The 22,821-nt window shown below is 41.6% G+C and overlaps 3 protein-coding genes and 1 long non-coding RNA gene across 6 annotated transcripts in view; 1 reads left to right on the forward strand and 3 right to left on the reverse strand.

Annotated features, from left to right (window-relative positions):
• LOC129771638 (helicase domino) overlaps positions 1–11,236 on the forward strand; it is a 79,577-nt gene extending 68,341 nt beyond the window's left edge. Inside the window, exons 15-19 of one of the 3 annotated variants that reach the window (XM_055775500.1) lie at positions 769–804; positions 891–1,901; positions 8,032–9,777; positions 9,838–10,344; positions 10,683–11,236. In XM_055775500.1, the coding sequence (XP_055631475.1) occupies positions 769–804; positions 891–1,901; positions 8,032–9,777; positions 9,838–10,344; positions 10,683–10,691 (3,309 nt within the window). In that variant the 3' untranslated portion in view covers positions 10,692–11,236. Of the gene's footprint in view, positions 1–768; positions 805–890; positions 1,902–8,031; positions 9,778–9,837 lie in introns of all 3 variants that reach the window. The other 2 variants (XM_055775501.1, XM_055775499.1) reach the window with 2 other exon arrangements.
• On the reverse strand, positions 3,668–11,615 carry LOC129771648 (uncharacterized). The gene is made up of 4 exons (XR_008742436.1): positions 5,153–11,615; positions 4,455–4,922; positions 4,181–4,386; positions 3,668–3,879 (listed from the first exon to the last, which is right to left on the reverse strand). It is a non-coding gene; the product is annotated as an uncharacterized LOC129771648 (long non-coding RNA).
• Positions 11,616–14,903: 3,288 nt separating this feature from the next.
• Positions 14,904–16,898, reverse strand: LOC129766541 (uncharacterized protein K02A2.6-like). Its single transcript, XM_055767113.1, has one exon. It carries the CDS (start codon positions 16,896–16,898, stop codon positions 14,904–14,906), a length of 1,995 nt encoding a protein of 664 aa, XP_055623088.1.
• Positions 16,899–16,925: 27 nt separating this feature from the next.
• LOC129766542 (uncharacterized protein K02A2.6-like) lies at positions 16,926–18,576 on the reverse strand. The gene is made up of 2 exons (XM_055767114.1): positions 18,395–18,576; positions 16,926–18,315 (listed from the first exon to the last, which is right to left on the reverse strand). The coding sequence occupies exons 1-2, from the start codon at positions 18,574–18,576 to the stop codon at positions 16,926–16,928; spliced, it is 1,572 nt and encodes a 523-aa protein (XP_055623089.1).
• Positions 18,577–22,821: the final 4,245 nt, after the last annotated feature.

Below are 22,821 nucleotides of genomic sequence, written 5' to 3' on the forward strand. Positions count from 1 at the left end.
ACAATATACAAAAAAGGAAAAATTGATAAAATAAATAATTCCTTGCTGAAAAAATAACCGTTTCTGTTAAACGTGGCTTAAATTTATCATCCCTGGCAAATCCCACCTCAATGAGTAACGTAAAAAGGTCTGTGTTTCGGTGTTTTGGTGTCATAATAAGAAAAGTTATCGGGAAACTATTTAATGTGCATAAAAGCATTTCAAACTAAATCGATATCCAAATCTATTGAGTTGAATCAAAAATATTTTTTTTCATAGAGAAAAAGAGAAGTGTCAGGAAGCTTGCTCTGCTGTATGTAGATACTTAATTTATACCGAACATGTTAGCTGGAAAATGAAAACCAGCGTCGGTTTGGCAATGGCATAGGTTTGTGAAGAATGAGATTTTCTTTTCTTGTTGGCACCAAAATATTTGTTCGCTATAATAGGAATTTAAAAAAAACCTAAGTACATACAACACAAATACAGCCTTGCCATTCCAAACTGCCTCGGATATAATTTGACGCTGCCAGATGAACGTACAGTTAGACAAAAAAAAAAGCAATAGCAATGCTCAAAAACGGCAAGGTGATAATTTATTTTGTTAATTTTTCTGTTTTCTGATGTCTATTCGGAAACGTTTCTTTCGTCGTTCTGCTTGTTTCGATTGAAATAAATTGGCAATCAGAACAACGTATTCGGAAAATTCTATGTCAGCAAATGAAATTGCACCTCAAAAATTAACAAAATAATTATCAACGTCTTTCTCTTTTTCTCTTCCAATTTTAGATTTGGATATCGGATAACACAATGGAAAAGATGCCGGTAAGTAGAATAAGAATAGCAACTCTCAGTATAAAACATATATGCGAAGCGTGAATGAATTTACACAAACGATGTTGAAATTTTAGATGTGGTGCCCTCCGACGCCACCCCAAGACGATAACGATATTTATGTGGATTATTCGCTTGGCTTTCTGTACGAGACGGACACTATCCCGGAGTCACAGCTACCGGCGGTTTATGTTAAGAAAGAATATAAGCGAAGCCGTTCGGAAGCAGGATTTTACCCGGATGGCAGACGACCTGGGAAAATTCGCAAAGAAGACACTTACTATGCTCCACGATCTCTGTTCGATCGTCCATCGCCACAAATTGCTAAATTGCGTAAAGATTATAAATTACAACGATACAAGGGAATCATCAAACCCTTCCCAATGGCGGGTCTCAAGCCAACCATGCCGGTTAAACAGCTAGCTGAACCGGAAGGCATGCCTGAATGGATGATACATGAAGATATGACAATGTTGAATGTAATTCAGAATCTTCAAGGGTTACCGTTGAACTTGATGCTGGTTTCTCCGGGTCATACGCCGAATTGGGATCTAGTAGCAGATATTGTTAATCAAAGTTCGAAAACCTTCCGGCCACCGAAGCAATGTCGATATCGCTACGAAGCAGTCATTATCCCACGCGAAGAAGGAAAATTGTTGGAGAGCCCGAAAAAGCAGAAGAAGAACAAAAATCCATTGAAACAGTCTTCCCCGAAGGGAATGCGAGCGATGCGTACGGCTCAACTGTATACATCCGACGGGAACAGTTCCTACATAAAACTAGCAAAACAGAAATTTGATAACATAAAACTTGCATTTAGTAAGAAGGCTCCGCAAGCGAAACAGATGATCGCTAATCCACAAATGAAGAATCCCAAGCATGCAGCTGTGTTGGGGGTGTACGGAATCACCAATTATGATGCTCCTCTAACTCCCGTTGAAATTGCTACCAGACGAGCGGAAAGGATATCGAAAGAAAAGCAGAAGAACGTCGTTTTGATGCAGAGTCAAGAGCAGCTCGTTCAGTCACAGCAGCACGTTCAACAAGTTCAGCAACAGCAACACACCCAAGTGCAACAACAAATACAGGTAAGTCCTAGTGATTTCAATTACAGGCGATATACTAACTCGACTAGCCATTGGTAGCACCACATCAGATTGCAGTGAAACTTTGTGGGTGTAAAATCAATGGTCATTCAAGCTACTTTGCATAGTTGAAATCTCCAGAAAAATATAGACGACTTTATGAAAAGAGCCTTAAAAGCCTTAAATTTTCACAAAAATTTCTAACTCAAAAACAACAAGACCTACAAAAATTTGGCCATACATCGGAGAAGGAAAATCAAAAAGAGATTCCGAGAGCATTAGGTGCAACCCATTCTCAGTGATAGATTATTTAGTGAAATATTCCACACAATGCATAATAAATCACTTAATTATTTATTAATTCTTCTATCAACTTTACGATGGATGTTTATACAATAAAAGATTGTGAATGGGACGATTTCATTATAAAAATATTCGTACGGCACGTGTGTTGGATGCCAAAATTAGGAGGGAATTGAACTATCGGCCTATAAACAATCGTCGTGTGTGCGTAGGTCGAAGCTAGCCAGTACTGATAAAACAGACGGCCGATAGTTGGCCGACATAATAGTTTGAATGCAATCGGGAAGCCCATCGAACTTTTTTATCGACCGATACTGAATCGGTGTAGTGTGCGCATATGCATATTGCTCCGTATTGATTAGGTCGTCCGACCAAACTATCAGCGAAAGTTTGCAGTGTGCGGGGTTTTTAAAAGGGGTTATACGGTGTTTTCGTTCGCGTTTATTTAACTTAAACACATTTTTGGCGTCAGTGATATATAAATGGAAATCATTTATATCTGAACAGCAATGAAGAGGGGAGACGTGTCAGAAAGTAAGTAGAGTAGAAAAATTCAAGGGATATCAGCGTTAAAAATAAGAATATAAGACCCTATTATATAAATCGAATCGAGGACTCGATACAATCACTATCACTATCACACCGAGCAAAATCTGGTATTTTGTAAATCGAGATAATGGGCCCTATTATAGAAATCGAATCGAGGATTCGATACAATCACTATCACTATCACACCGAGTAAAATCTGGAATTATAGAAATCGATGAAAACAGCTCTATTCGTTGCTCTGCTCGAATGTCAGTGGCCGTGCAAAATATTTTGAAACGAGTTTGAAATGTTTCACAAAGCACTATAGAAAGGATGCCAAATCTTTTTTTGAGACATCTGCTATGAAAATTATAAATATCTATATTTCCAAAAGTGTTAATATGGTTATGTTTTGCAGAAAACTGGTATTCCCTCAATGAATGAAGCATAATAGGCGTAATGCATTTATGAATGTGTAATAAAAACGACATCATGGAACAATTTGCTTTACAAAAAATATAGGGCCCTATTATAGAAATCGAATCGAGGATTCGATACAATCACTATCACTATCACACCGAGTAAAATCTGGAATTATAGAAATCGAGGAAAACTGCTCGATTCGTTAGCAAGCTCGAGTGTCAGCGGTTGTGATGAAATATTTTGAAACAAGTTTGAAATGTTTCACGAAGCATTATAGAAAGAATGCCAAATCTTTTTTTGGGGCATCTGCTATGAAAATGTATTTCCAAAAGTGTTAATATGGTTATGTTTTGGAGTAAATTGATATTCCCTCAAAGAATAAAGCTTAATAGGCGTAAAGCACGCATGCATGTGTAAAAAAACGACAGCGTGGAACAATTTGCTTTACAAAAAAAAAAAAAAAAATATCAGAAAATGAACTTATTCATGTATTTTCATGACTGCAATCAATGGAATTCCGAAGAGAGTCACGCACGAATTTCACTTTTTTTTAGCAAAACAATTTTTGTTATTCATGTAATGCAACATGTAATTCTCTTTTAGCGTCGATTTCTTGTTGTAGCGGCGTCAATATCTTTATTATATTGGGACCACCACCTGTTGCTCTAAATTCTCGCTTGTTGTGTGCTAGTGTTTTCTTTACGTTTCCCCTCATGTCAATCCAAACCTGTAATTTAAATAAAACCATTATTGTTTTGCAAGATAGCTTTAGCATATGGTATAGAAAGTTTGGAATCTTCTATAGGAGCATTGCGACCACTGCGACCATTATTTTGATCTATTGTAGTGAAAGTGGTGTAGTTTGGCATAGTATAGCAATAAAAAAGGAAATTGCTGCCAAAAATAACTTACTAATGTATGCTAGTAGAAGTAAGCAATTTTTAGGTAGGAAATTCGGTTGAAGAAATTCAAAGAGTATGATAAAATTTACTTATAAAAGTTATGTATATCGTAAAAGAAATACTTACTTTCTGTCATTCTGAACCTAGATGCATTGGTGGTCTCAGTGCATTAAGTTCCTCTCTGGATTCCTCCAACTTTTCCTACACCGGGATTATATTAGAACTGCCTCCACAAAGATCTCGAGCAATGTCTACGTTCGCTTCCATTGTTTCAAGGAGCCGTTCAAACTGGTGGTGATTTGGTTTTTTTTCTTCCACCACTCATTTATGCGCTGGAAGTAAATTCTGCATTGTAAGTTATAACATGATTAATGTAAATAATGCTGGATTGAACACTTACCTTGTATTGACTATTCTGGCAGCACCGTAAAACAAATGCTGATCAAAACAAACGAACATGTGTTGCAAATTGCATATATTGAAGCGTTTCTGAAATGTTTCCCAAAGGGATGCAAGCCAAAACAAAATAATTCTCTGAAGATATGCAACAAGTGAACCAAACAACTCGAAAAGTTCTGACACATGCATTTATCACTCGCTCGGTGCTATCGAATTGCTCGATTTCTATAATAGTAAAATAGAGCTAACGAGCAAAATTCTTATCGCCTCGATTTCTATAATAGGGCCCATAATTATTAGAAAATGAACTTTCTCATGTATTTTCACAACTGCAATCGATTTCAATTCGATTTCGATTTCTTGTTGTAGCGGCGTCAATGGCTTTATTGTATTGGGCCACCACCTGTGGCCCTAAATTCTCGCTTGTTGTGTGCTAGTGTTTTCTTTACCATTCACCTCATGTCCAAATCTGTAATTAAAAAAAACATTATTGTTTTGCAAGACATTTCAGCTTTAGCATATGGTATAGAAAGTTCGGTATAGTATGGCAATAAAAAAAAATTCTGACAAAAGTAACTCGTGCTAATGTACGCTAGCAGGAATAAGCAATTTTTAGGTAGGAAATTGGGTTGATAGTAATTCAACGACTATGATAAAATTTACTTATGAAGTTATATGGATCGTAGAAGAAACACTTACTTTCTGCCATTCTGAACCAAGACGCATTGATGGACTCAGCAAATAAGTTCCTCATTGAATTCCTCCCACTTTTCCTTAACCGGGATTCTATTTGAACTGCCTCCACAAATACCTCGAGCAATGTTTACATTCGTTTTCATTGGTTCAACGAGTCGTTCAAACTGGTGGTGATTTGTCTGTCCACTCATTTTCAGCCACTGAAATATGCTCTGGAAGTATGTTTTGCAAAATTCTTATCACCTCGATTTCTATAATAGGGCCCAATCTCATACCGAGCTCATGTGTTGTGATTGCATATATTTACGCGTAACAAAATAATTCTCTGAAGATATGCAACAAACGAACCAAACAACTCGAAAAATTATAATACTTGCACCGATAGCTATCACTCGCTCGATACTATCGAATTGCTCGGTATCTATGGGCCTTATTATAGAAATCGAATCGAGGATTCGATACAATCACTATCACTACCACGCCGAGTAAAATCTGGAATTATATGTGTTGCTGAAATATTTTGAAACGGGTTTGAAAGGTTTCACAAAGCGCTATAGAAAGGATGCGAAATCTTTTTTTGAGACATCTGCTATGAAAATTTTAAATATCTGTATTTCCAAAAGTGTTAATATGGTAATGTTTTGGAGAAAACTGATATTCCCTCAACGAATGAACTTTAATAGGCGTAAGGCATGCACTGTTTCATTTGTAATAAAAACGACAGTTACGCATGAATTTTTTTTGTATGCAATCTTTCAATTTATTCTAGCATGAAATAACGAGTGGTTAGAGTTTAAGACTAGCATGTGTGAGTAAGGTTCAATCAGATTTTCATTCACTGCTCTATGATATATTACGTCAATTTGTCAATTAGTAACATTCTTTGGGGAATTGGTGATAGAGTATTTGAAGTATAAACGAAATTCCGTATAAAGGTTCAGAGTTGAGAAAATCTGTTTTATTTGAAAAAAAAAACGTGACGTTTCAATATATATTTAATATTACATTAGTCTAATATATATTGACATCTAGCTCATTGGACAGACCTGTAATGCGACACGAATAATTAAACATTTTCGCTTTTAATTGGACATTTTTGTAAACATCGAGTTTGGGACCCAAATTACGGCCCAGATTGAGGGTTGATACTGTATCACTGTTTTCGCGAATGTCCAATTATAGGTCACAATCGCCTCTAAGGAAACACTGAGTGGTGCCTCGGTATACCCAATAGGGTTAATTTACTGTTTGTATCATAGAAGAAACACTTACTTTCTGTCATTCTGAGCCAAGACGCATGGGATGTCCCACTCATTTCCAGTCAATCAAATATGCGCTGGAAGTAAATCCTGCATTGTAAATTTTAACATTATGGGTATAAATTATTCTGGATTGAACACTTATCTCGTATAGACTGTTCTGGCAGCACCAGGAAACAAATACTGATCAACACAAACGAACGAATCAGAACATACATCAAAAGCAACAACCAAACCAAAACGAATTGCTCAGGAAATTATGACAGTTGTACCGATAGCATTCACTCGTTCGATGCTATCGTCTTTCTCGGTATCTATAATAGTAAAATAGAGCTAACGAGCAAAATTCTTATCGCTTCGATTTCTAGATAGGGCCCTATAATAGTAAAATAGGGTCGATCAAAACGATCAAAATTCTTATCGCCTCAATTTTTATAATAGGGCACATAATATGACTACCCTTCCCTAAGCACAGCTTACATTTAAAAATGGACAACTTCCGGTTGACGTTAAAAAAAGCTACAAAAGATAATTTAAGCCTTTAACGGGTACTGGCAACTATATTGCCACCAACAAAAAATATTCTTTTGCTGCACTTGGAATATTCTTTCAATATTTCACCTAGCCAAAACCTTCTAAAGGTATCTGGCAATACCCCAATTTTTTTGGGTTGCTAAAAAGGTACGGTATTAATTTAGGAGTCTATTTTATGTAACAACATCACGATTTTAAAGCGCCGGCAGAAAATTCTGTTTAAATTCGTTGAAAATGCAACTAGTTGAAAAGTTTTTCACTGTAAACGTGTAATGATGCCAATGTTTTGTATTATAGAGGTTTTCTCATTCTCAGTTCATTAGCCTCTAGCCTCGAAAAATGCCTATATATAAAAAATAATCTAAACACTCGACTTTGAGAAAGGGCATTTGGAAAGTCTCACTGCTGCTGTTATTTAATCGCTGGCTGGATGACTGATAAGTCATGAATTGCTTATTAGTGATTTTCCGCAAGGTATTTTCGGCGGTGAAAATTTGTTTGGCAGCGGTTGCTATCGACATCGGCACCCTTCCACACATCCGATTAGGTTCGGATTTCGTAGTCGTACGTTAAAATTGCGGTTGTGTTTTGGACACCACCTTTGTTTTTTTTGCGGTCCGCAACACTATGACTAACATGTGTTTGTGGCCCTTCTGAAAAAAGTTGAGTACCTGGTAGTACTGGTTTAAATCGTCATAAGAACACGACGAAATCGACGAAATTTTCTACGCGACGTCGCGAGTCACCAATATGGGAACTGAGACAAATACGGGTGGGTAGCAACATTTGACTTTATGTATCCGTGTATATGTGTTTATGCTAATACCCACACATTCTTCGATCAAAACTTTGTAGGTTTTTTTGAGTTGTGATTTTTTTCGGAAAATTTGAGAAAAAACCATTAAATCTTTCTCAAGAACGTCGTCTAGATTTTTTTTTGTATTTTCAAGCATGTAAAGATGCTCAAATGGCCAATTTTTTTACACCCACAAAGTTTGACTGCGATCTGAGATACTATTTCCAACTTCTAAGCGAGAATTCGTTTATAGTTTAGACTTTTTCACTCACTTCCATTCCATTCCATCACAGCAAGTTGTTCAACCGCCTCAAGCACATGTTATCCAACAGCAAGTGCAACAGCAAATCCAAATCCAACCACATGTACCTCAACATGTCGCGACTGCAACTGCGGGAAGTCAAATGCAACAAGCTACGATTGTTGTGAGTGGTATTGGTACGAGCGCTTCTGCAGTGGCGACACTAGTTCAAGCGCCCTCAAATCAAGCTGGTCGTGCTCAGTCTGTAGTAAACATCTGTCCTACACCCAATCAACACCAGATAGTGAAAGCAATTGTAGCCAGTTCAGCTAATCAGAATATCATTACTCAGCAGTTGGCCGTTGCACAAAATAGTCCCCAGCAGCAGGTTTCAGTTGTCTTGACTACTCCGGTAACCACAATGTCCACAAACCAGGTACAGCTTTCACAACCACAGATTGTGTCGATCCATCAATCTTCATCGCAAATTATACCGAGCAATCCAACGATTACACAATCGTCCAACAGCGTGGTTCAAACCCTAGCGACCCAATCGTTGCCACAGGTAGTATCTGTCGCTCAATTGGCGACTGTAGGAACTGTTATGACAACTGCAACAATTCAACAGCCGCAAGTAACAACACTTACTACGTCTGCCTTGAGAGCTCAGCGTATCGTTGCTCCTCCGGGAACATTACAAGAAGTGGTTCTTCATCAACGCTCGGGCTCACAAAGTCCCACCGTAGTGAGTGTGAGTGGATTGGGGCAGAGCTTAACCCAGGCGCAGTTGCAAACTGCTCAGCTACGATTATCCATGGCTGGTGGGCAGCAAGTTTCCGGTGTTGTGGCGAAAGGAATATCTATGGGCACGGTAACTAGTGCAGGGAAACCTATAAACACTTCTCAGATTCAATTCTATCGTCAACAACCGATTAGGCAGCAGTTGAAGGTTTTGCATCCGAATTCTGCCCAAGGTACGACCACGACAGTACTTCAACAGGGTACTGGTCAACCAACGTTGGTGAGCCCAGCAATAATTCAGGGAAATATCATTCAAACAGGTGCCGTTGGACAAGCTGTACAAGTACAACAAACAGCTCAAAAGGTTTCGGTTGCCACGGTAAGTACCACCAACGCTGCTGTGAGTGGGGTATCAACGCAAGCAGGAACTATTGCCACAGTCCAGGTGGCTCCTGGACAACAACGGACTCAATTTATCAAACAGGTTGGCACGAAACAAATGATAACCACTCGGCAGGTGACTGAAAATGAAATGCAGCTTATGGTGAAAAGACAAATCATCAGTCAGCAACATAAGCAACAACTGATGCCACAGGCGCAGATTTTTGCACCGGCAAACTTACAAGTGCAACAGGCGGGTACATCTGGTCAGCAAATTACGACGCTAGTTAAAACCTCCAGTGGTACTGTGGCGGCAACGGGAATGACCTTATCGCAGGTTAAACCAGGCCAAATCAAGACAATCAGCAATCAGAGCCAGGTGCGACAACTCCAGCTGCAGCAACAGATAATCGCAGCTCAGCAGCGGAAGGGTGGAAAAATGACTCAAATCACACAAGTAGCGGGGAAATCTGGTCAGCCAACGCAACTGTTCGTTCAAGGCCCTAAAAATCTTCCAGCGGGAACGGTTACCGTACAACAGATACAACAAGTAATTCGGCATGCTCAGCCGGCTTCCCTAGCTGCGGGTGGACAAATAGTGCTGGGTAAAACAAGTGTTGGAAGAGTTATCCCAGTATCGGTCTCGCAGCAACCCAATCAGAGACAAACAATTCAGGTTTGATGAAAGTTAATTTTGTAGTTCATCATTTCGTATACTGACTTCCTCTATTTACAGGTGGTAACGGCTACATCAGCTGCTCAGGCGATAGCTGCCGGTAACATTCGGGCTCATGTACCTACACAAAATATCGGAACCATCAAGGTGGCAGCTGGAGCAACACCCGCGCAACAACAACAGGCGATCCTAACAGCGCTACAAAACACACAAAACCAACGTCAGAACGCAAGTCCGGTTCGGTTACAAACACCCAGTGGTTCACTTGTGGCCGTGACGGTTCAGCAATCCCAAGTCGTGTCCGCTACCCCCAATAACGATATTCAGCAAACGCAACAACTGAACACAGGAGGAGGCCTATCACAGCAGCAACACACGCAACAAGCTGCGTCACAAGTTCTACAGATTCAAGCTTCTCAGCAGCAAATAATTACATCATCCGCTGGGACTGTTACTTGCACGATTGGTGATGGAACCGCTGCAGCTGTACAAGCAGCACAACAGCAACAGACTCAGATTACAGCGCAACAAGTTCAAGTACAACAGGCTACTTCAGCACAGCACCAGGTGAGTATGATAAAAAAGAAGCCATCGCCTGGTGGGAAATAGGACAGGCTCTCACACTCGATAGGTGTGATCACGTTGAGGAGGAACCCATTTATCAGTCAGTTTTGTTAAAACTCTCAAAAGTGGATAGGCATAACAATATGATGGAGTATTATTGTGAACAGAATTATCACATTGACCAAAAAAAATAAACAACGAAAAAATAGTTCTGTTCTCGCTTGGTGATTCTACACAAAGACTATTGAAGATGTGTTCCTCGTTTATGGAAGCAGCAGTGTTAAGTTGTACCGATTCACAACCTTACATTTTAACACTGTTCTTCGGTATTCTCTTTCTAGCCTAATTAATGTGTCTCAGGTTCTTCAAGGATATTCACGCTTATTCTTTGTCAAATGGGTACAATTCAAATGAGAAATTAACTGTCCCTACCCCTACCTACCTACTACTATCGCTTTGTAATAAACTAGAGGAAGTTAATCTCAGCTGTATATGCTAATATGCTACGGTAAAACATTTTAAAAAGGGTCAACTTTTGTTCATTATAGTGTAAAGTGATAATAATAAAAAAGAACTGTAATTCTGTTTTTTAATGATGCTCTTATTTGTCATTGAACAAATATCGAATCGATGTTAGTTTGATGTGCGAACAACTATTGAAACGCAGTTTCTTTTTGTGGAACTTTTCGATGAGAAAAATGAATCAGGAATAAGATTATATGTTTGACAAACAAGGCTCGAAAAGTGAACATTCAGTATGATGTGTACTATTTGTTTTAGACAATGTTTCATTTAATGATTCAGTTACTTTGCATAATGGTGCATACCGGTTTTAATGTGAAATAGGCAGGTGTTACTTTAAAGTCGAACCATAAAATAAAAATTTCATCTCTAACCTTATTTTTTGTTATATACATTGTATCCGAAATTCTTAGACCGGTATTTCACTAAATTTTTCACTGCCCGCTCAGTCCCCTCAGATTCCTCGTTTTCATCGGGTAACTCCTCCGAGTCTTTTTTTAACTTGTTAATATGCTTTATTGATTTGTTCACAGTTCTATATATACAGGAAGCATTCACTAACTGGGCGAAAGGGAATACCAGTTGTCGACATTCGCGTTTTAACTGGTCCGGTATGTTAAACGTCAAATAAAATCGAGGGGAACTTCATGGAATTGATAACGTTCGCCCAGTTAAACCAGGACCAATTAGCGAACGATTACTGTACATTGTCATATAATCTCTTAGAAATTCACATAAATTTGTTTATTTGAATTCGATAAATGCGCTATGGGATGTAATTGAGGACTAAAAATGTAGCTCCTGTAGACCGATTGAAACATGGCGAAAGGTCTAATTTCAATTGTCCTAAATGAATAGAAATTTTTTGTTTCTATTTCAAGAATTAGACTAACAGAGAGTTGCAACCCCATAAAATGGCAATGAAGGCCACTGACGATCATTATGGTTGATTATGCATAATATTGATTTGCTGATATTTTGAATATAAAATAATAACTGTAATGTTTTCCAATATTGCAGAGCTGGTTTTTGTAATTCAAACATTCGCAATTGGTGAACAATACCCGAATCAGGATGATAGTAACATCGAATAAGGCCATTGATCTTTTGTTTTTACGTAATAGATATTTTCAACGATATTGTTTTGAAGACATACTTTGAATGAAAGAATATTTAAGTTTCAAATAAGGAAAAAATGAATCTATCATAGCGAAACTTTTAAAGTAGTTATTTTTAAATTATTCTCCAGTTCTTTTTCCATAATTTTGATATCCGTCTAAAGTAAATCGGAATCATTTTCTGCGTTTGGCAGAAAAACTCATTAGATGTTTCATATGAAAATTATTCTTCAGACCGACGGTACTGACCAGTTTCTGTTGAAATAATTATATCAAAACTCATGTCCTGTATATCAAATTACACGAGAATGGGAAGGATAAGAGGGTTAAACTTCAGAATCCCATATGGGAGTAAATCAGATTATACTGATCATGAGATGGATAAATTCTGGTTTATTCTGAAATATAGAAGATATTATTATTCATCTAAATTGTAGAAACGGTTGTTAAAAAATTATTTTAACGTTGACCTATATTAAAAACTTCTCACTATTCAAACGAGTAAGACAAAGCTGGGTACAAGAGTATGCGAGATATCGATTATTAAACTCGTGATAGTCATGCTTTATCTCTAGAGTAATTTACAGAAAGAGGAAATAAAATTACATTCCCATATGATCAACAACTACATCATTCAATAGCAACCAAGAATTCCTCCTCATCTTTGAACCAGCGTTTGATTCAGCAAACTAACGCACCAAGCAAATGATTCATGAAATGAGTCCGAATAACTGGCATTAAAATACCGAATCATCGAGGTATAATCGCAAACTTGTCATTCTAAAACATACGTTCAATTAAATGGAATGTTATCTCATAAACTTATGAATTTTACCTACACAAAGTTCAAACATCCAAAATTATGCTACCGCCATAACGTTCAAACGTCCGATATTATGCAACCGACATGTCTGTTATGAATGGGAATGAACTCTTTCACTTCACGGAGTTTATTTTTACACGCAACTGTCTGTGACAATGATGATAGACACAAAAAGATTAAGTGAAGTGAAAGCGTTTGTGACAGTGATGTTCGTGATCAGGCCCACTGTCACGTCACGGGGAGAAACAAGTATATTTGTCACTTGTGTTTTAGATGGTGAAAACTAGTCACGCGGAATGGAGTAAGTTGATTTTCGGATTTATTTAACTTTTTTTTCTAACATTTTGAATCTTGTCTTGCTTTTTAAGAAAGAAAAAATAAACAAGCAGCAATTTACTCGCTTGGTGGCATTTTGAGAACGAAATCCTGACGTATCTAGAGGACGTAAATTAAAATTAAAAAAATTATTTGGATTCGATATATGCTCTATGGGATGTAATTGAGGACTAAAAATGTAGCTCTCGTAGACCGATTGAAACATGGAGAAAGGTGTAATTTCGATTGTCCTAAATGAATCGAATTTTTTTGTTTCCATTTTAAGGATTAGAGAGTTGCAACCCCATAAAATGGCAATGGCGGCCACTGGCCCAAAGCGATCATTATGATTGATTATGTATAATATTGATTTGCTGATATTTTGAATATAATATAATAACTGTAATGTTTTTCTAACATTTCAGAGCTGGTTTTTGTAATTCAAATATTCGCAATTGAATCAAGACGATAGTTACATCGAATAAGGCCATTGATCTTTTGTTTTCACGTAATAGATATTTTTAACGATATTGTTTTGAAGACATATTTGAACTGAAGAATATTTAAGTTTCATATAAGGAAAAAAATGAATTCATCATTGCAATGCTTTTAAATTAATAATTTATAAATTATTCTGTAGTTCTTTTTCCATAATTTTGATATCCGTCTAAAGAAAACCTGAATCATTTTCTGTTTTTGGCAAATTTCTTGAAATTCATCAGATGTTTCATATGAAAATTATGCTTCTGACCGACGCTACTGACCTGTTTCTGTGTAAATAATTATATCAAACCTCATGTACCGTAGGGGGTCTTCGTAGCCACTTGGTTACGCGTTCGCTTACTAAGCGATCGATCGTGAGTTCAAACTCAGGGCCCTCAATTGACCATCTTTGTGTTGTTATAGAATAACTACGTCCACGCAACCATCATCAGCTATGGAGATCGATCCACGGTGGAACAAAGATCGATTCATCGATACAACTGCTCTGCTCTGCAAGAAACATCGGGCTGCTGTTCTATAAATAGCCCAACAATGATCAATATCAACTGTCTCCCGCTGTCCGGTCTGCTGAACAATGGAAGAACAGATAGAATACCCTAACGCCTAAATGGCTACTACAGTGTAATTTACCATAATGTAATGGAACAGAAAACCTAACGCCTAAATGGCTACTACTTCTACTGTGTAATTTACAATTTATAGAAACATAAACATATGTACATGTACACGATAAAAACCCGGCTCTGTTAAAGATAAAATGCTAATGAGTCTGATAAATAAATAAATGGGATAAAAAACAACCTCATGTACCGGGGATTAAACTTGAGTACAAGAGTGTGCGAGATATCGATTATTATACTCATGATAGTCATGCTATGGGTCCTATTCCAGAAAACGAGATGAGCAATTCGCCGATAAGAATTTTGCTCGTTAGCTCTATTTTACTATTGTTTGTACCGCGGTACCCTGGACTTGCATTGGGACAATATCACGACAGGGTTATTGAAACGCGCACGGTACAATTAAAAAAAACGAAACTTTATTTACGACATGACTAAAACGATACATTTGGTGATGGATGAAAAACAATGACTCTGTCCACAACAATAACAATGTAAACAACAACAAGTGACAACCACATTAAAAACACATATATGCGCATCTCCAGCATCGCTCAGTGACAGTCATGCTGTCGCACGCGAGCCCTGCGGTCTGAGCTGCGTCGGATGAATAACGTATCCGAGCGCGGCAAAATAGGGTTGTCCACAACATCTCCCCTCTTAATAGAGGTGGTACGGATCAAACCTTACTGACGGTCTTCGTAGTTGTGAAGAGCACCTAGGGATGTCTACAGCTAGTTCTACTTCGACAGCGGACTCGAACTCGGTCGATGTTGGCGTTGTTGTTGTTGATGATGACGATGCTGATGACGGGACAAACGCCGAGACCACATGACGTGGCGTAGACGTTGCAAGAGTCGGCCCGGAACCTACCATGGTTTTCTCAGCACTGGAGACAGGCTCTGGTGAAGATGGACCTGGTGATTGGCTTGGGAGATCCCAGGCATCCAGCAGAATGTCCAGCGGCAGCGAATGCTGGTTTAAGGTGGCATGCACAGCGGGTTGCTTCGGTATCGCGTCAGCAGCAAGGCGACTCCGAAGTTGGTTGATATGCGAGCGTAGCATTCGGCGATCTTCGACCCACACGTTGCACATAACGTTTCCGATCTTCTCGACGACGACACCAGGAGCCCACTTCCAACCGGTACGACCATGTAGTTTGGCGTACACGGTCTCGTTTCGGTTGAAGGACCTCGGTTGCTTGCGGTCATCGTCGTTTGGCACTGGGACACGTACCGGTGGTGGACGCAGAAGCTCGAGACACGTTCGGATTTTGCGACCAAACATGATCTCAGATGACAACTTCTGATCCGGCAGAGCACGACTGGACGTGTATCGGTACGTCAGCAAGAAGACATCCAGTGCTTCTCCAATGGATCCTCTCCCCTCTCGGATTTTCTTGACGGCCCGCTTGAAGGTATCCACGAATCGTTCCGCCTGGCCATTCGATTGTGGATGAAACGGTGCTGTCGTGAGGTGCTCGATGCCATTGGAAGCGCAGAAATCGGCGAATTCGGAGATGGTAAACTGGGTACCGTTGTCACTGACCAAGGTTACGGGCATACTCAGCCGCGCGAACAACCCACGCAAGATGCTGATGGTCGCAGCAGAGGTGATGCGGGTCGTTCGGATGATCTCGGGCCACTTAGAGAACGAATCGATAGCGAGCAGGTAGTAGTCGCCTTCGATTGGACCGGCGAAGTCGACGTGGACGCGTTGCCACGGAGCGGTCGATTTGGGCCACGGCACCGGTGGAGAGTGAGGAGGTGATCGAGCTACAGACGCACACTGCTGGCATGCCTTGACGAAGCTGACGATGTCGGCATCCAACGTAGGCCAGTACACGTAGCTCCTAGCGATGGCTTTAATTCGCTGCATGCCCGGATGGCCACGGTGCAGCTGTTCGAGGCATCGTTTCCGATGCAGCGACGGGATAACGAGTCGTTCGGCAAACAAAATACACCCATCCACCACAGAGAGCGATTCCTGCCTTGATTGGAACCGGCGAAGTTCTGACCCATCGAGTGTTGACTGTGGCCAGCCGTTCTGAACGTAGCGGAGGACTTGACGGAGCAGCGGATCTGCTTGGGTGCTTTGCGCAACGACTCTGAAATTGAGAGGCAACACTTTAACCGTATTAGTTACTACAGACCTAATATCCTCTTCCAGATTGAGACTCGCGATGACGTAGTCCTCCTCAGGCTTGATGTGCTGGTCGATCAACCGGGAGAGCAGATCTGCGTTGCCGAATTTCTCAGTGGACACGTACTCGATCTCAAAGTCGTAGAGCAGCAAGTTGAGGGCGAAGCGTTGCAGGCGGTTCGCAGTGTACACTGGAATTCCCTTCTTAGAGCCGAAGTAGCCCTGTTCTGCCTTCGTGAGCGCCCTGGATGCATGTTGGACCACCTTGATGGTTCCATCGGGGAACCTATGGCTGATGGTAGCCCCAAGTCCAACGGATGAAGCGTCAGCAGAAACGATGATTTCCCGCTTCGGATCGTAGTGTGTGAGAAGATCCGACGAGAGAATCTGCTTGAACCGGTCGAACGCTTTCTGGCACTCCGGACTCCAGCTGAACTTTGAGCTGGAGCGTAGCATGCGCATGTTGGGGACGAACTTGCCGTAGTAGTTGATGGCCCCCAAAAACGATCGCATACTGGATACATCGGCTGGAGGCGGCAGCTAGGTGATCGCCTCGATTTTCGCCGGATCTGGTCGCAACCCGCGACTGTCGACGATGTACCCCAAGTATCGGATTTGCTTCTTGCGAAACTTGCCAACACGAATCGTGAATCCGAAATCTTGGATTCGCTTTAGGACACCCCGTAGATTGAGGTCGTGCTCCTCTTCAGTTTCTCCGCCGACGATGACGTCGTCGAGGTAGCCAGAAGTGCCCTTCAGTCCGGCTAACATTGTGTCGATGAGCTGCTGAAATGCGCCAGGTGCGATCTTCAAACCCGGCGGCAGGCGGTTGCAGAGGCAGAGACCACGATGCGTATTGATCGTCAGCAAACTACGGTACTGCTCGTCAACTTCCACCTGTAAGAAGGCGTCGGACAAATCTATCTGGCTGAAGATCTTACACTTAGCCAGCTTGGCGAAGATGTCGTCCGGAAGTGGAAGTGGATACTGCTGTGGTTGGAGAGCTGCGTTCAAACCCGTTGAGCAGTCTCCGCAAATCCTGATGGAGCCATTGGACTTACGGACTACGACGATCGGAGCAGCCCACTCCGAATTATCGACCGGGGTGATGATGTCCAATTTCTCTAACCGGTCGAGCTCGCGATCTATGGTATCATACATAACGTAAGCTACCGGACGCTTCGGACAGAAGACGGGTCGAACGTTTTCTTTCAACTCCAACTTAACTTTTGTTCTGGTGCACAAGCCGAGCTTCTCGCTGAAGACCTCTGGAAAAGACGACTTGAGTGCACCTGTTGACACTGGCGTTCCAGACACTTGGCAGCAGAAGGTGTCCATAGGGATGGACCAAAGGTTGAAACTGTCGACCAAATCGGATCCGAGTAACTGCAACTGCTTCTCGGTGACACGGATGAGCTCACTTCGTGTACTGCTTCCGATGGTGACGTTGCACTCGAACTCCCCATCGAGCGATAGTATGCTGCCAGATGCCGTCTTCGCCTTCACCGTTGCTGACGATAACGCAGGACTGCCAATGCTCCGCCAAATCTCCCTGCTAATGACGGTGATGTCTGAGGCGGGGTCGAGTTGCAGGCGAATTTTTGTTCCGGAAAAGCCCACGGAGACATATCTGCGTCGTTGCTGCACGCTGCACACATCGACGACCACCACCTTGGCGGACACTGGTTGCTTCCTACGCCTCCTTCCAGTTTTTCGGGGTTTGGCACTGGCACAGTACCCCTCGCGATGCACGAACTGGCCACATTCGGAACACTTGTGGTTCTTGTATTTGCAGTCCCGAACGTAGTGGAATCCACCGCAAAACCAACATAGCGAATTTGGTTTCCTGCCGGTGTCACTGGAAGGATGTTTCGGTGACTCACGGTCACGCTTTTCGTACCGCTTCCCCCAAACTTTCGTATCGCTTGTACTTGGTCGTACGTGGACGGGGATTCGATCATGGCGCTGTCATGCTTCAGGTTGAACAGCCGCTGGCACTCCTCGAGTACCAAGCCGCAAACGTCACGTTGGAGTCGGCCTCGAACCGGAATTCCTTTATGTTGCCGGCCAAAGAGTCAAGGATCTGTTCCGGATTCGGTGGTACCTGCACGTTGATTGACGATGCGATCGTACGGAGGAAGCGTTCATGCTTCTCATCACTTTGCTGATGCTGTTGAATCAGCTGGGTCATCATCTCTCAGTGCTGCTGCTGCATCATTTGTAAAATTTGCACGAACACATCGCTACCGATCTGTGCTTGCGGTTGGTGGGGCGGGAAAGGCGCGTACTGCTGTTGCTGGGCGGCAGAGACGGGAATAAACTGCTGCTGATAGTAGACCGCCGGCACGGGGATAATCGGCTGATTCTGTTGCCGTTGATTATTTATTACACCCGTGGGGTCAACACAATTTTGCCCGTCATCGTTGCTCGCCATCGCACTTTCACTCCACTTTCTTTTCTTACGCGCGGGGGGCGAAATGTTCAGTGTGTTTTTCCGACGGTGAAAAACAACATACACTCGCGATTTCTCGTCGCCACTTTTGTACCGCGGTACCCTGGACTTGCATTGGGACAATATCACGACAGGGTTATTAACGAAACTTTATTTACGACATGACTAAAACGATACATTTGGTGATGGACGATAAACAATGACTCTGTCCACAACAATAACAATGTAAATAACAACAATTGACAACCACATTAAAAACACTTATATGCGCATCTCCAGCATCGCTCAGTGACAGTCATGCTGTCGCACGCGAGCCCTGCGGTCTGAGCTGCGTCGGATGAATAACGTATCCGAGCGCGGCAAAATAGGGTTGTCCGCAACACTATTATAGAAATCGAGCGATTCGATAGCACCGAGCGAGTGATAGCTAACGATGCAAGTGTCAGAACTTTTCGAGTTGTTTGTTTCGCTCGTGCATATCTTCAGAGAATTATTTTGTTTTGGTTTGCGTCCTTGATATTTTCCTTTGGGAAACATTTCAGAAACGCTTAAATATATGCAATTTTCAACACATGTTCGTTTGTTTTGATCAGTATTTGTTTTACGGTGCTGCCAGAATGCTTCTATATCTATACAAGGTAAGTGTTTAATCCAGCATTATTGATATTAATCATTCATTCAATTTAGAATGCAGAACTTACTTCCAGAGCATATTTCAGTGGCTGAAAATGAGTGGACAGACAAATCACCACCAGTTTGAACCTAAGTGGTGCGGACTCAATCCACTTCATTCTCAAGCAAATTCATGCATGTTTTCAAGCGATTTCTTGCAATAAATTCTCAGACCACCAGAGATGCCAGATTTACAAATATGTTTGTAAATTTACAGACATATCTGTAAAACATTCATCACATCTATTCATCACATCAAAAATATTTGTCTCACCATATGACATTTTTCCATAGTTTTAATACTGAAAAGTTATTATATTTAGTATATATCAATACACATGACGTTAGACCAGCGATACTCAACCTGCGGCCCGGCAGTCCTTCTGGTTGGCCCATCTGGTGTGTATGAACTTTTGCCTTGACATCATTGCAGACGAAAGAGAGGATACGGTTATTCACTGTTAGATCTGAAATGGAATATTGTAGAAATCTAGCCATCTAGTAATCTTGCGATTTGTGCACCCTAGCAACCCAATGTTTTTCGCTCCTATAGCAACGTTTTTTCACCAAGTTTGTTGCTTTGTATCGAACCTTCAAGAATGGAAGACGTATTAAAGGGACTGAAGTTTTGTTAAAAACTCCGTGAGTTTTTTTATGAATATCCCGAAATAGTTCAACGAATCGTTCGTTGTTCAACGCTACTGCTGTAATAGAGGTGTTCCCCGAGTGTCCCCCGAGTGTCCCCCGAGTGTTCCCCGAGTGTTCCCCGTCGAAACCATCTGCGGTCCATCTAGCGATCGAGATTGGAGTCCCCCATTTGCACGAAGAAATCCCAGTGATTAACCCGTTGTAGAAATCCCGCCCCATTAGTGTTCAACCCCATCATTTTGGTGCCGTGACCAGGATAAAGGTCACACAATTCGCCCCGCAAACAAGAAGTACGGTCACATAACCTGAAAACCGACACTACCCAGAGCATACGGTATCCGCACGATATCAAGAAGATTAACAGAGATAAACCCCGTTTCCCGAACTTCTAACGAAATTGGAAAAATTCGTTAATGCTGCCACCCACATTACCCGTGTATAACTGCCCATTGTCCAGTTATCTCAACCTGTTATTTCCCGTTAGTTGCTGATAGAATTAATCATACAAGGCCTCTTTGGAAGAGGTACAAGGTGAGTACCGTTCCAATAAGATCTACTCTATTTTTCGGTACTGCTGGGTCTTTTTCGACCATTTTAGCTGCCCATTTGTGTTCGGATCTAACGTCAAGATGTCAAATCAGAACGAGAAAAGAATGAAAGCTAAGGAGCTGAAGCGAAAAAACATTCTTGACTCGATTACGCGTTTGGAGACATTCTTGCGGAATTTTGATCCTGATGAACATGGCCACGAAATTCCACTACGACTGGAGCGTATTGAGAAGTTGATGGAGTCTTTCGAAACAGTACAATCAGAGTACGAAGAGCTCGATGTCGATGAAAACTTTGCACTGGAAAATGCCGAAATAAGAGCCAAGGTCGAAGAAAAATATTTTCAAGTGAAAGCTAGTTTGCTAGTGAAGCACTCCACCCAACAATTGCCTGTGGCATCAACCTCTACTCAGGCTATCCCCGCGCAACTACCATTTCCCAACCCACTGTCGAACGTAAAACTGCCGACGATCACGCTGCCTGAGTTCGATGGTGATTTTAATGGATGGCTGACCTTCCACGACACCTTCCTTTCCATGATTCACTCGTCAACGGAGATATCAAGTGTGCAGAAATTTCACTATCTTCGCGCTGCTCTAAAGGGAGAAGCAGCGAATCTCATTCATTCTATCACCATCACCGCTGCGAACTACTCTGTTGCGTGGGACACGCTTATCAAGCGTTATTCCAATAAGAGTCTACTACGAAAAAAGCACATACTAGCGCTCCTGAAGTACCCAAAGATCCCAAATGATTCTGTGGAGGCGCTCCACCGCATTCTTGATGATTTTCAACGGCACACCAAGGTACTGCAGCAGTTAGGAGAACCTGTCGAACAATTTAGTTCCATTCTGATAGAGCTGCTGGTAGACAAATTAGATGACGCCTCCCACAGCGCATGGGAGGAATCAATCGCATCAGATGAAAATCCGACCTACGAAAAAATGGTTGAGTTCCTGCAGAAAAGGACTCGAGTACTTGAGACGATTATGGTCAACCGCCCAAGCCCATCCCAATCTAAAACCGGAAACCACAATTCTGGAATCCAAAAGCAGAATGCCTCTCGTGTCAGCTCCAACGCTATGCCTGAAAGTGTTAACAAGGAATATCCATTATGTCCCGCCTGTGAAAAACAGAGGCATTCGCTGATGGACTGTCTCTTATTCAACGAAATGAATATTCAAGATCGTATGAGGGTCGTAAACGACAAAAAGCTATGTAGCAATTGCTTCTGTAGCGACCATTTTGCTCGTACTTGTCGCTCAAAGTTTGTGTGCAAGCAATGCACCAAGCGACACCACACGATAATACACCCCGGTTACATCGAAGTTCAATTGCATCCGGAACCTAAATCAGAGACAACCCCGAAAACAGAGAACGAGCTCCTACCTGGTCCCTCCCGCGTGGTATCTGCTATTGCCACCACCGAGACTCTGGCTGCTGACAATAATGCTCACGTAGCAGCATCCAGCGCAGCTGTAGAAGGAAACAAAATGAGTGTACTTCTTTCTACCGTGGTTCTAATAATCGTAGATGCATATGGACAAGAGCACTTGGCTCGAGCCCTGTTGGACACAGGGTCGCAGCCGAACGCAATCAGTGAACGGTTGTGTCATCAATTGCATCTTACCCGCACAACAGTCAACGTCCCCATAACGGGTGTAGACGGCACCCTCACCAACGCTAAATATCAGGTGACAACTGAGCTCCGATCCAGAGTGAATGATTTCAAGCAGCGAATGAATTTTCTCGTCCTGCGAAAAGTTACCAGCGATACCCCAGCAGTTTCATATTCTATTACCCATTGGAAAATTCCGGAATCAGTTTGTTAGCCGATCCTGAGTTTAACATTTCTCGAAGAATCGACCTCATAATTGGCGCAGGTCATTTCTACACTCTTTTGCTAGATGGACGAATCCGCTTGGCCCAGAATCTTCCCATGCTGGTCGAAACGGTCTTTGGCTGGATCGTCACTGGTCAAATGAAGCACGATGAATCAAGAGAAGCAGTAACTTGTCATGTAGCTTTAGCTCCGTCGATCGAAGATCAACTACAACGTTTGTGGAAACTTGAGGAGGTGACCGCAGATCTCAAATTGCAGTACCCTAATATTAT

Source organism: Toxorhynchites rutilus, chromosome 2, assembly GCF_029784135.1.
Source record: "Toxorhynchites rutilus septentrionalis strain SRP chromosome 2, ASM2978413v1, whole genome shotgun sequence".
Classification (NCBI taxonomy): domain Eukaryota; kingdom Metazoa; phylum Arthropoda; class Insecta; order Diptera; family Culicidae; genus Toxorhynchites; species Toxorhynchites rutilus.

What these genes read in the sequence shown, in the direction of transcription:
- LOC129766541 (XM_055767113.1), bottom strand. Translation starts at nt 16,898, where the DNA reads ATGCGATCGTTTTTGGGGGCCATCAACTACTACGGCAAGTTCGTCCCC.
- LOC129766542 (XM_055767114.1), bottom strand. Translation starts at nt 18,576, where the DNA reads ATGACCCAGCTGATTCAACAGCATCAGCAAAGTGATGAGAAGCATGAA. An exon ending in AACGTGACGTTTGCGGCTTG is followed by an intron (nt 18,316 to 18,394) that starts GTACTCGAGGAG and finishes CGTACGACCAAG; the next exon opens with TACAAGCGATACGAAAGTTT.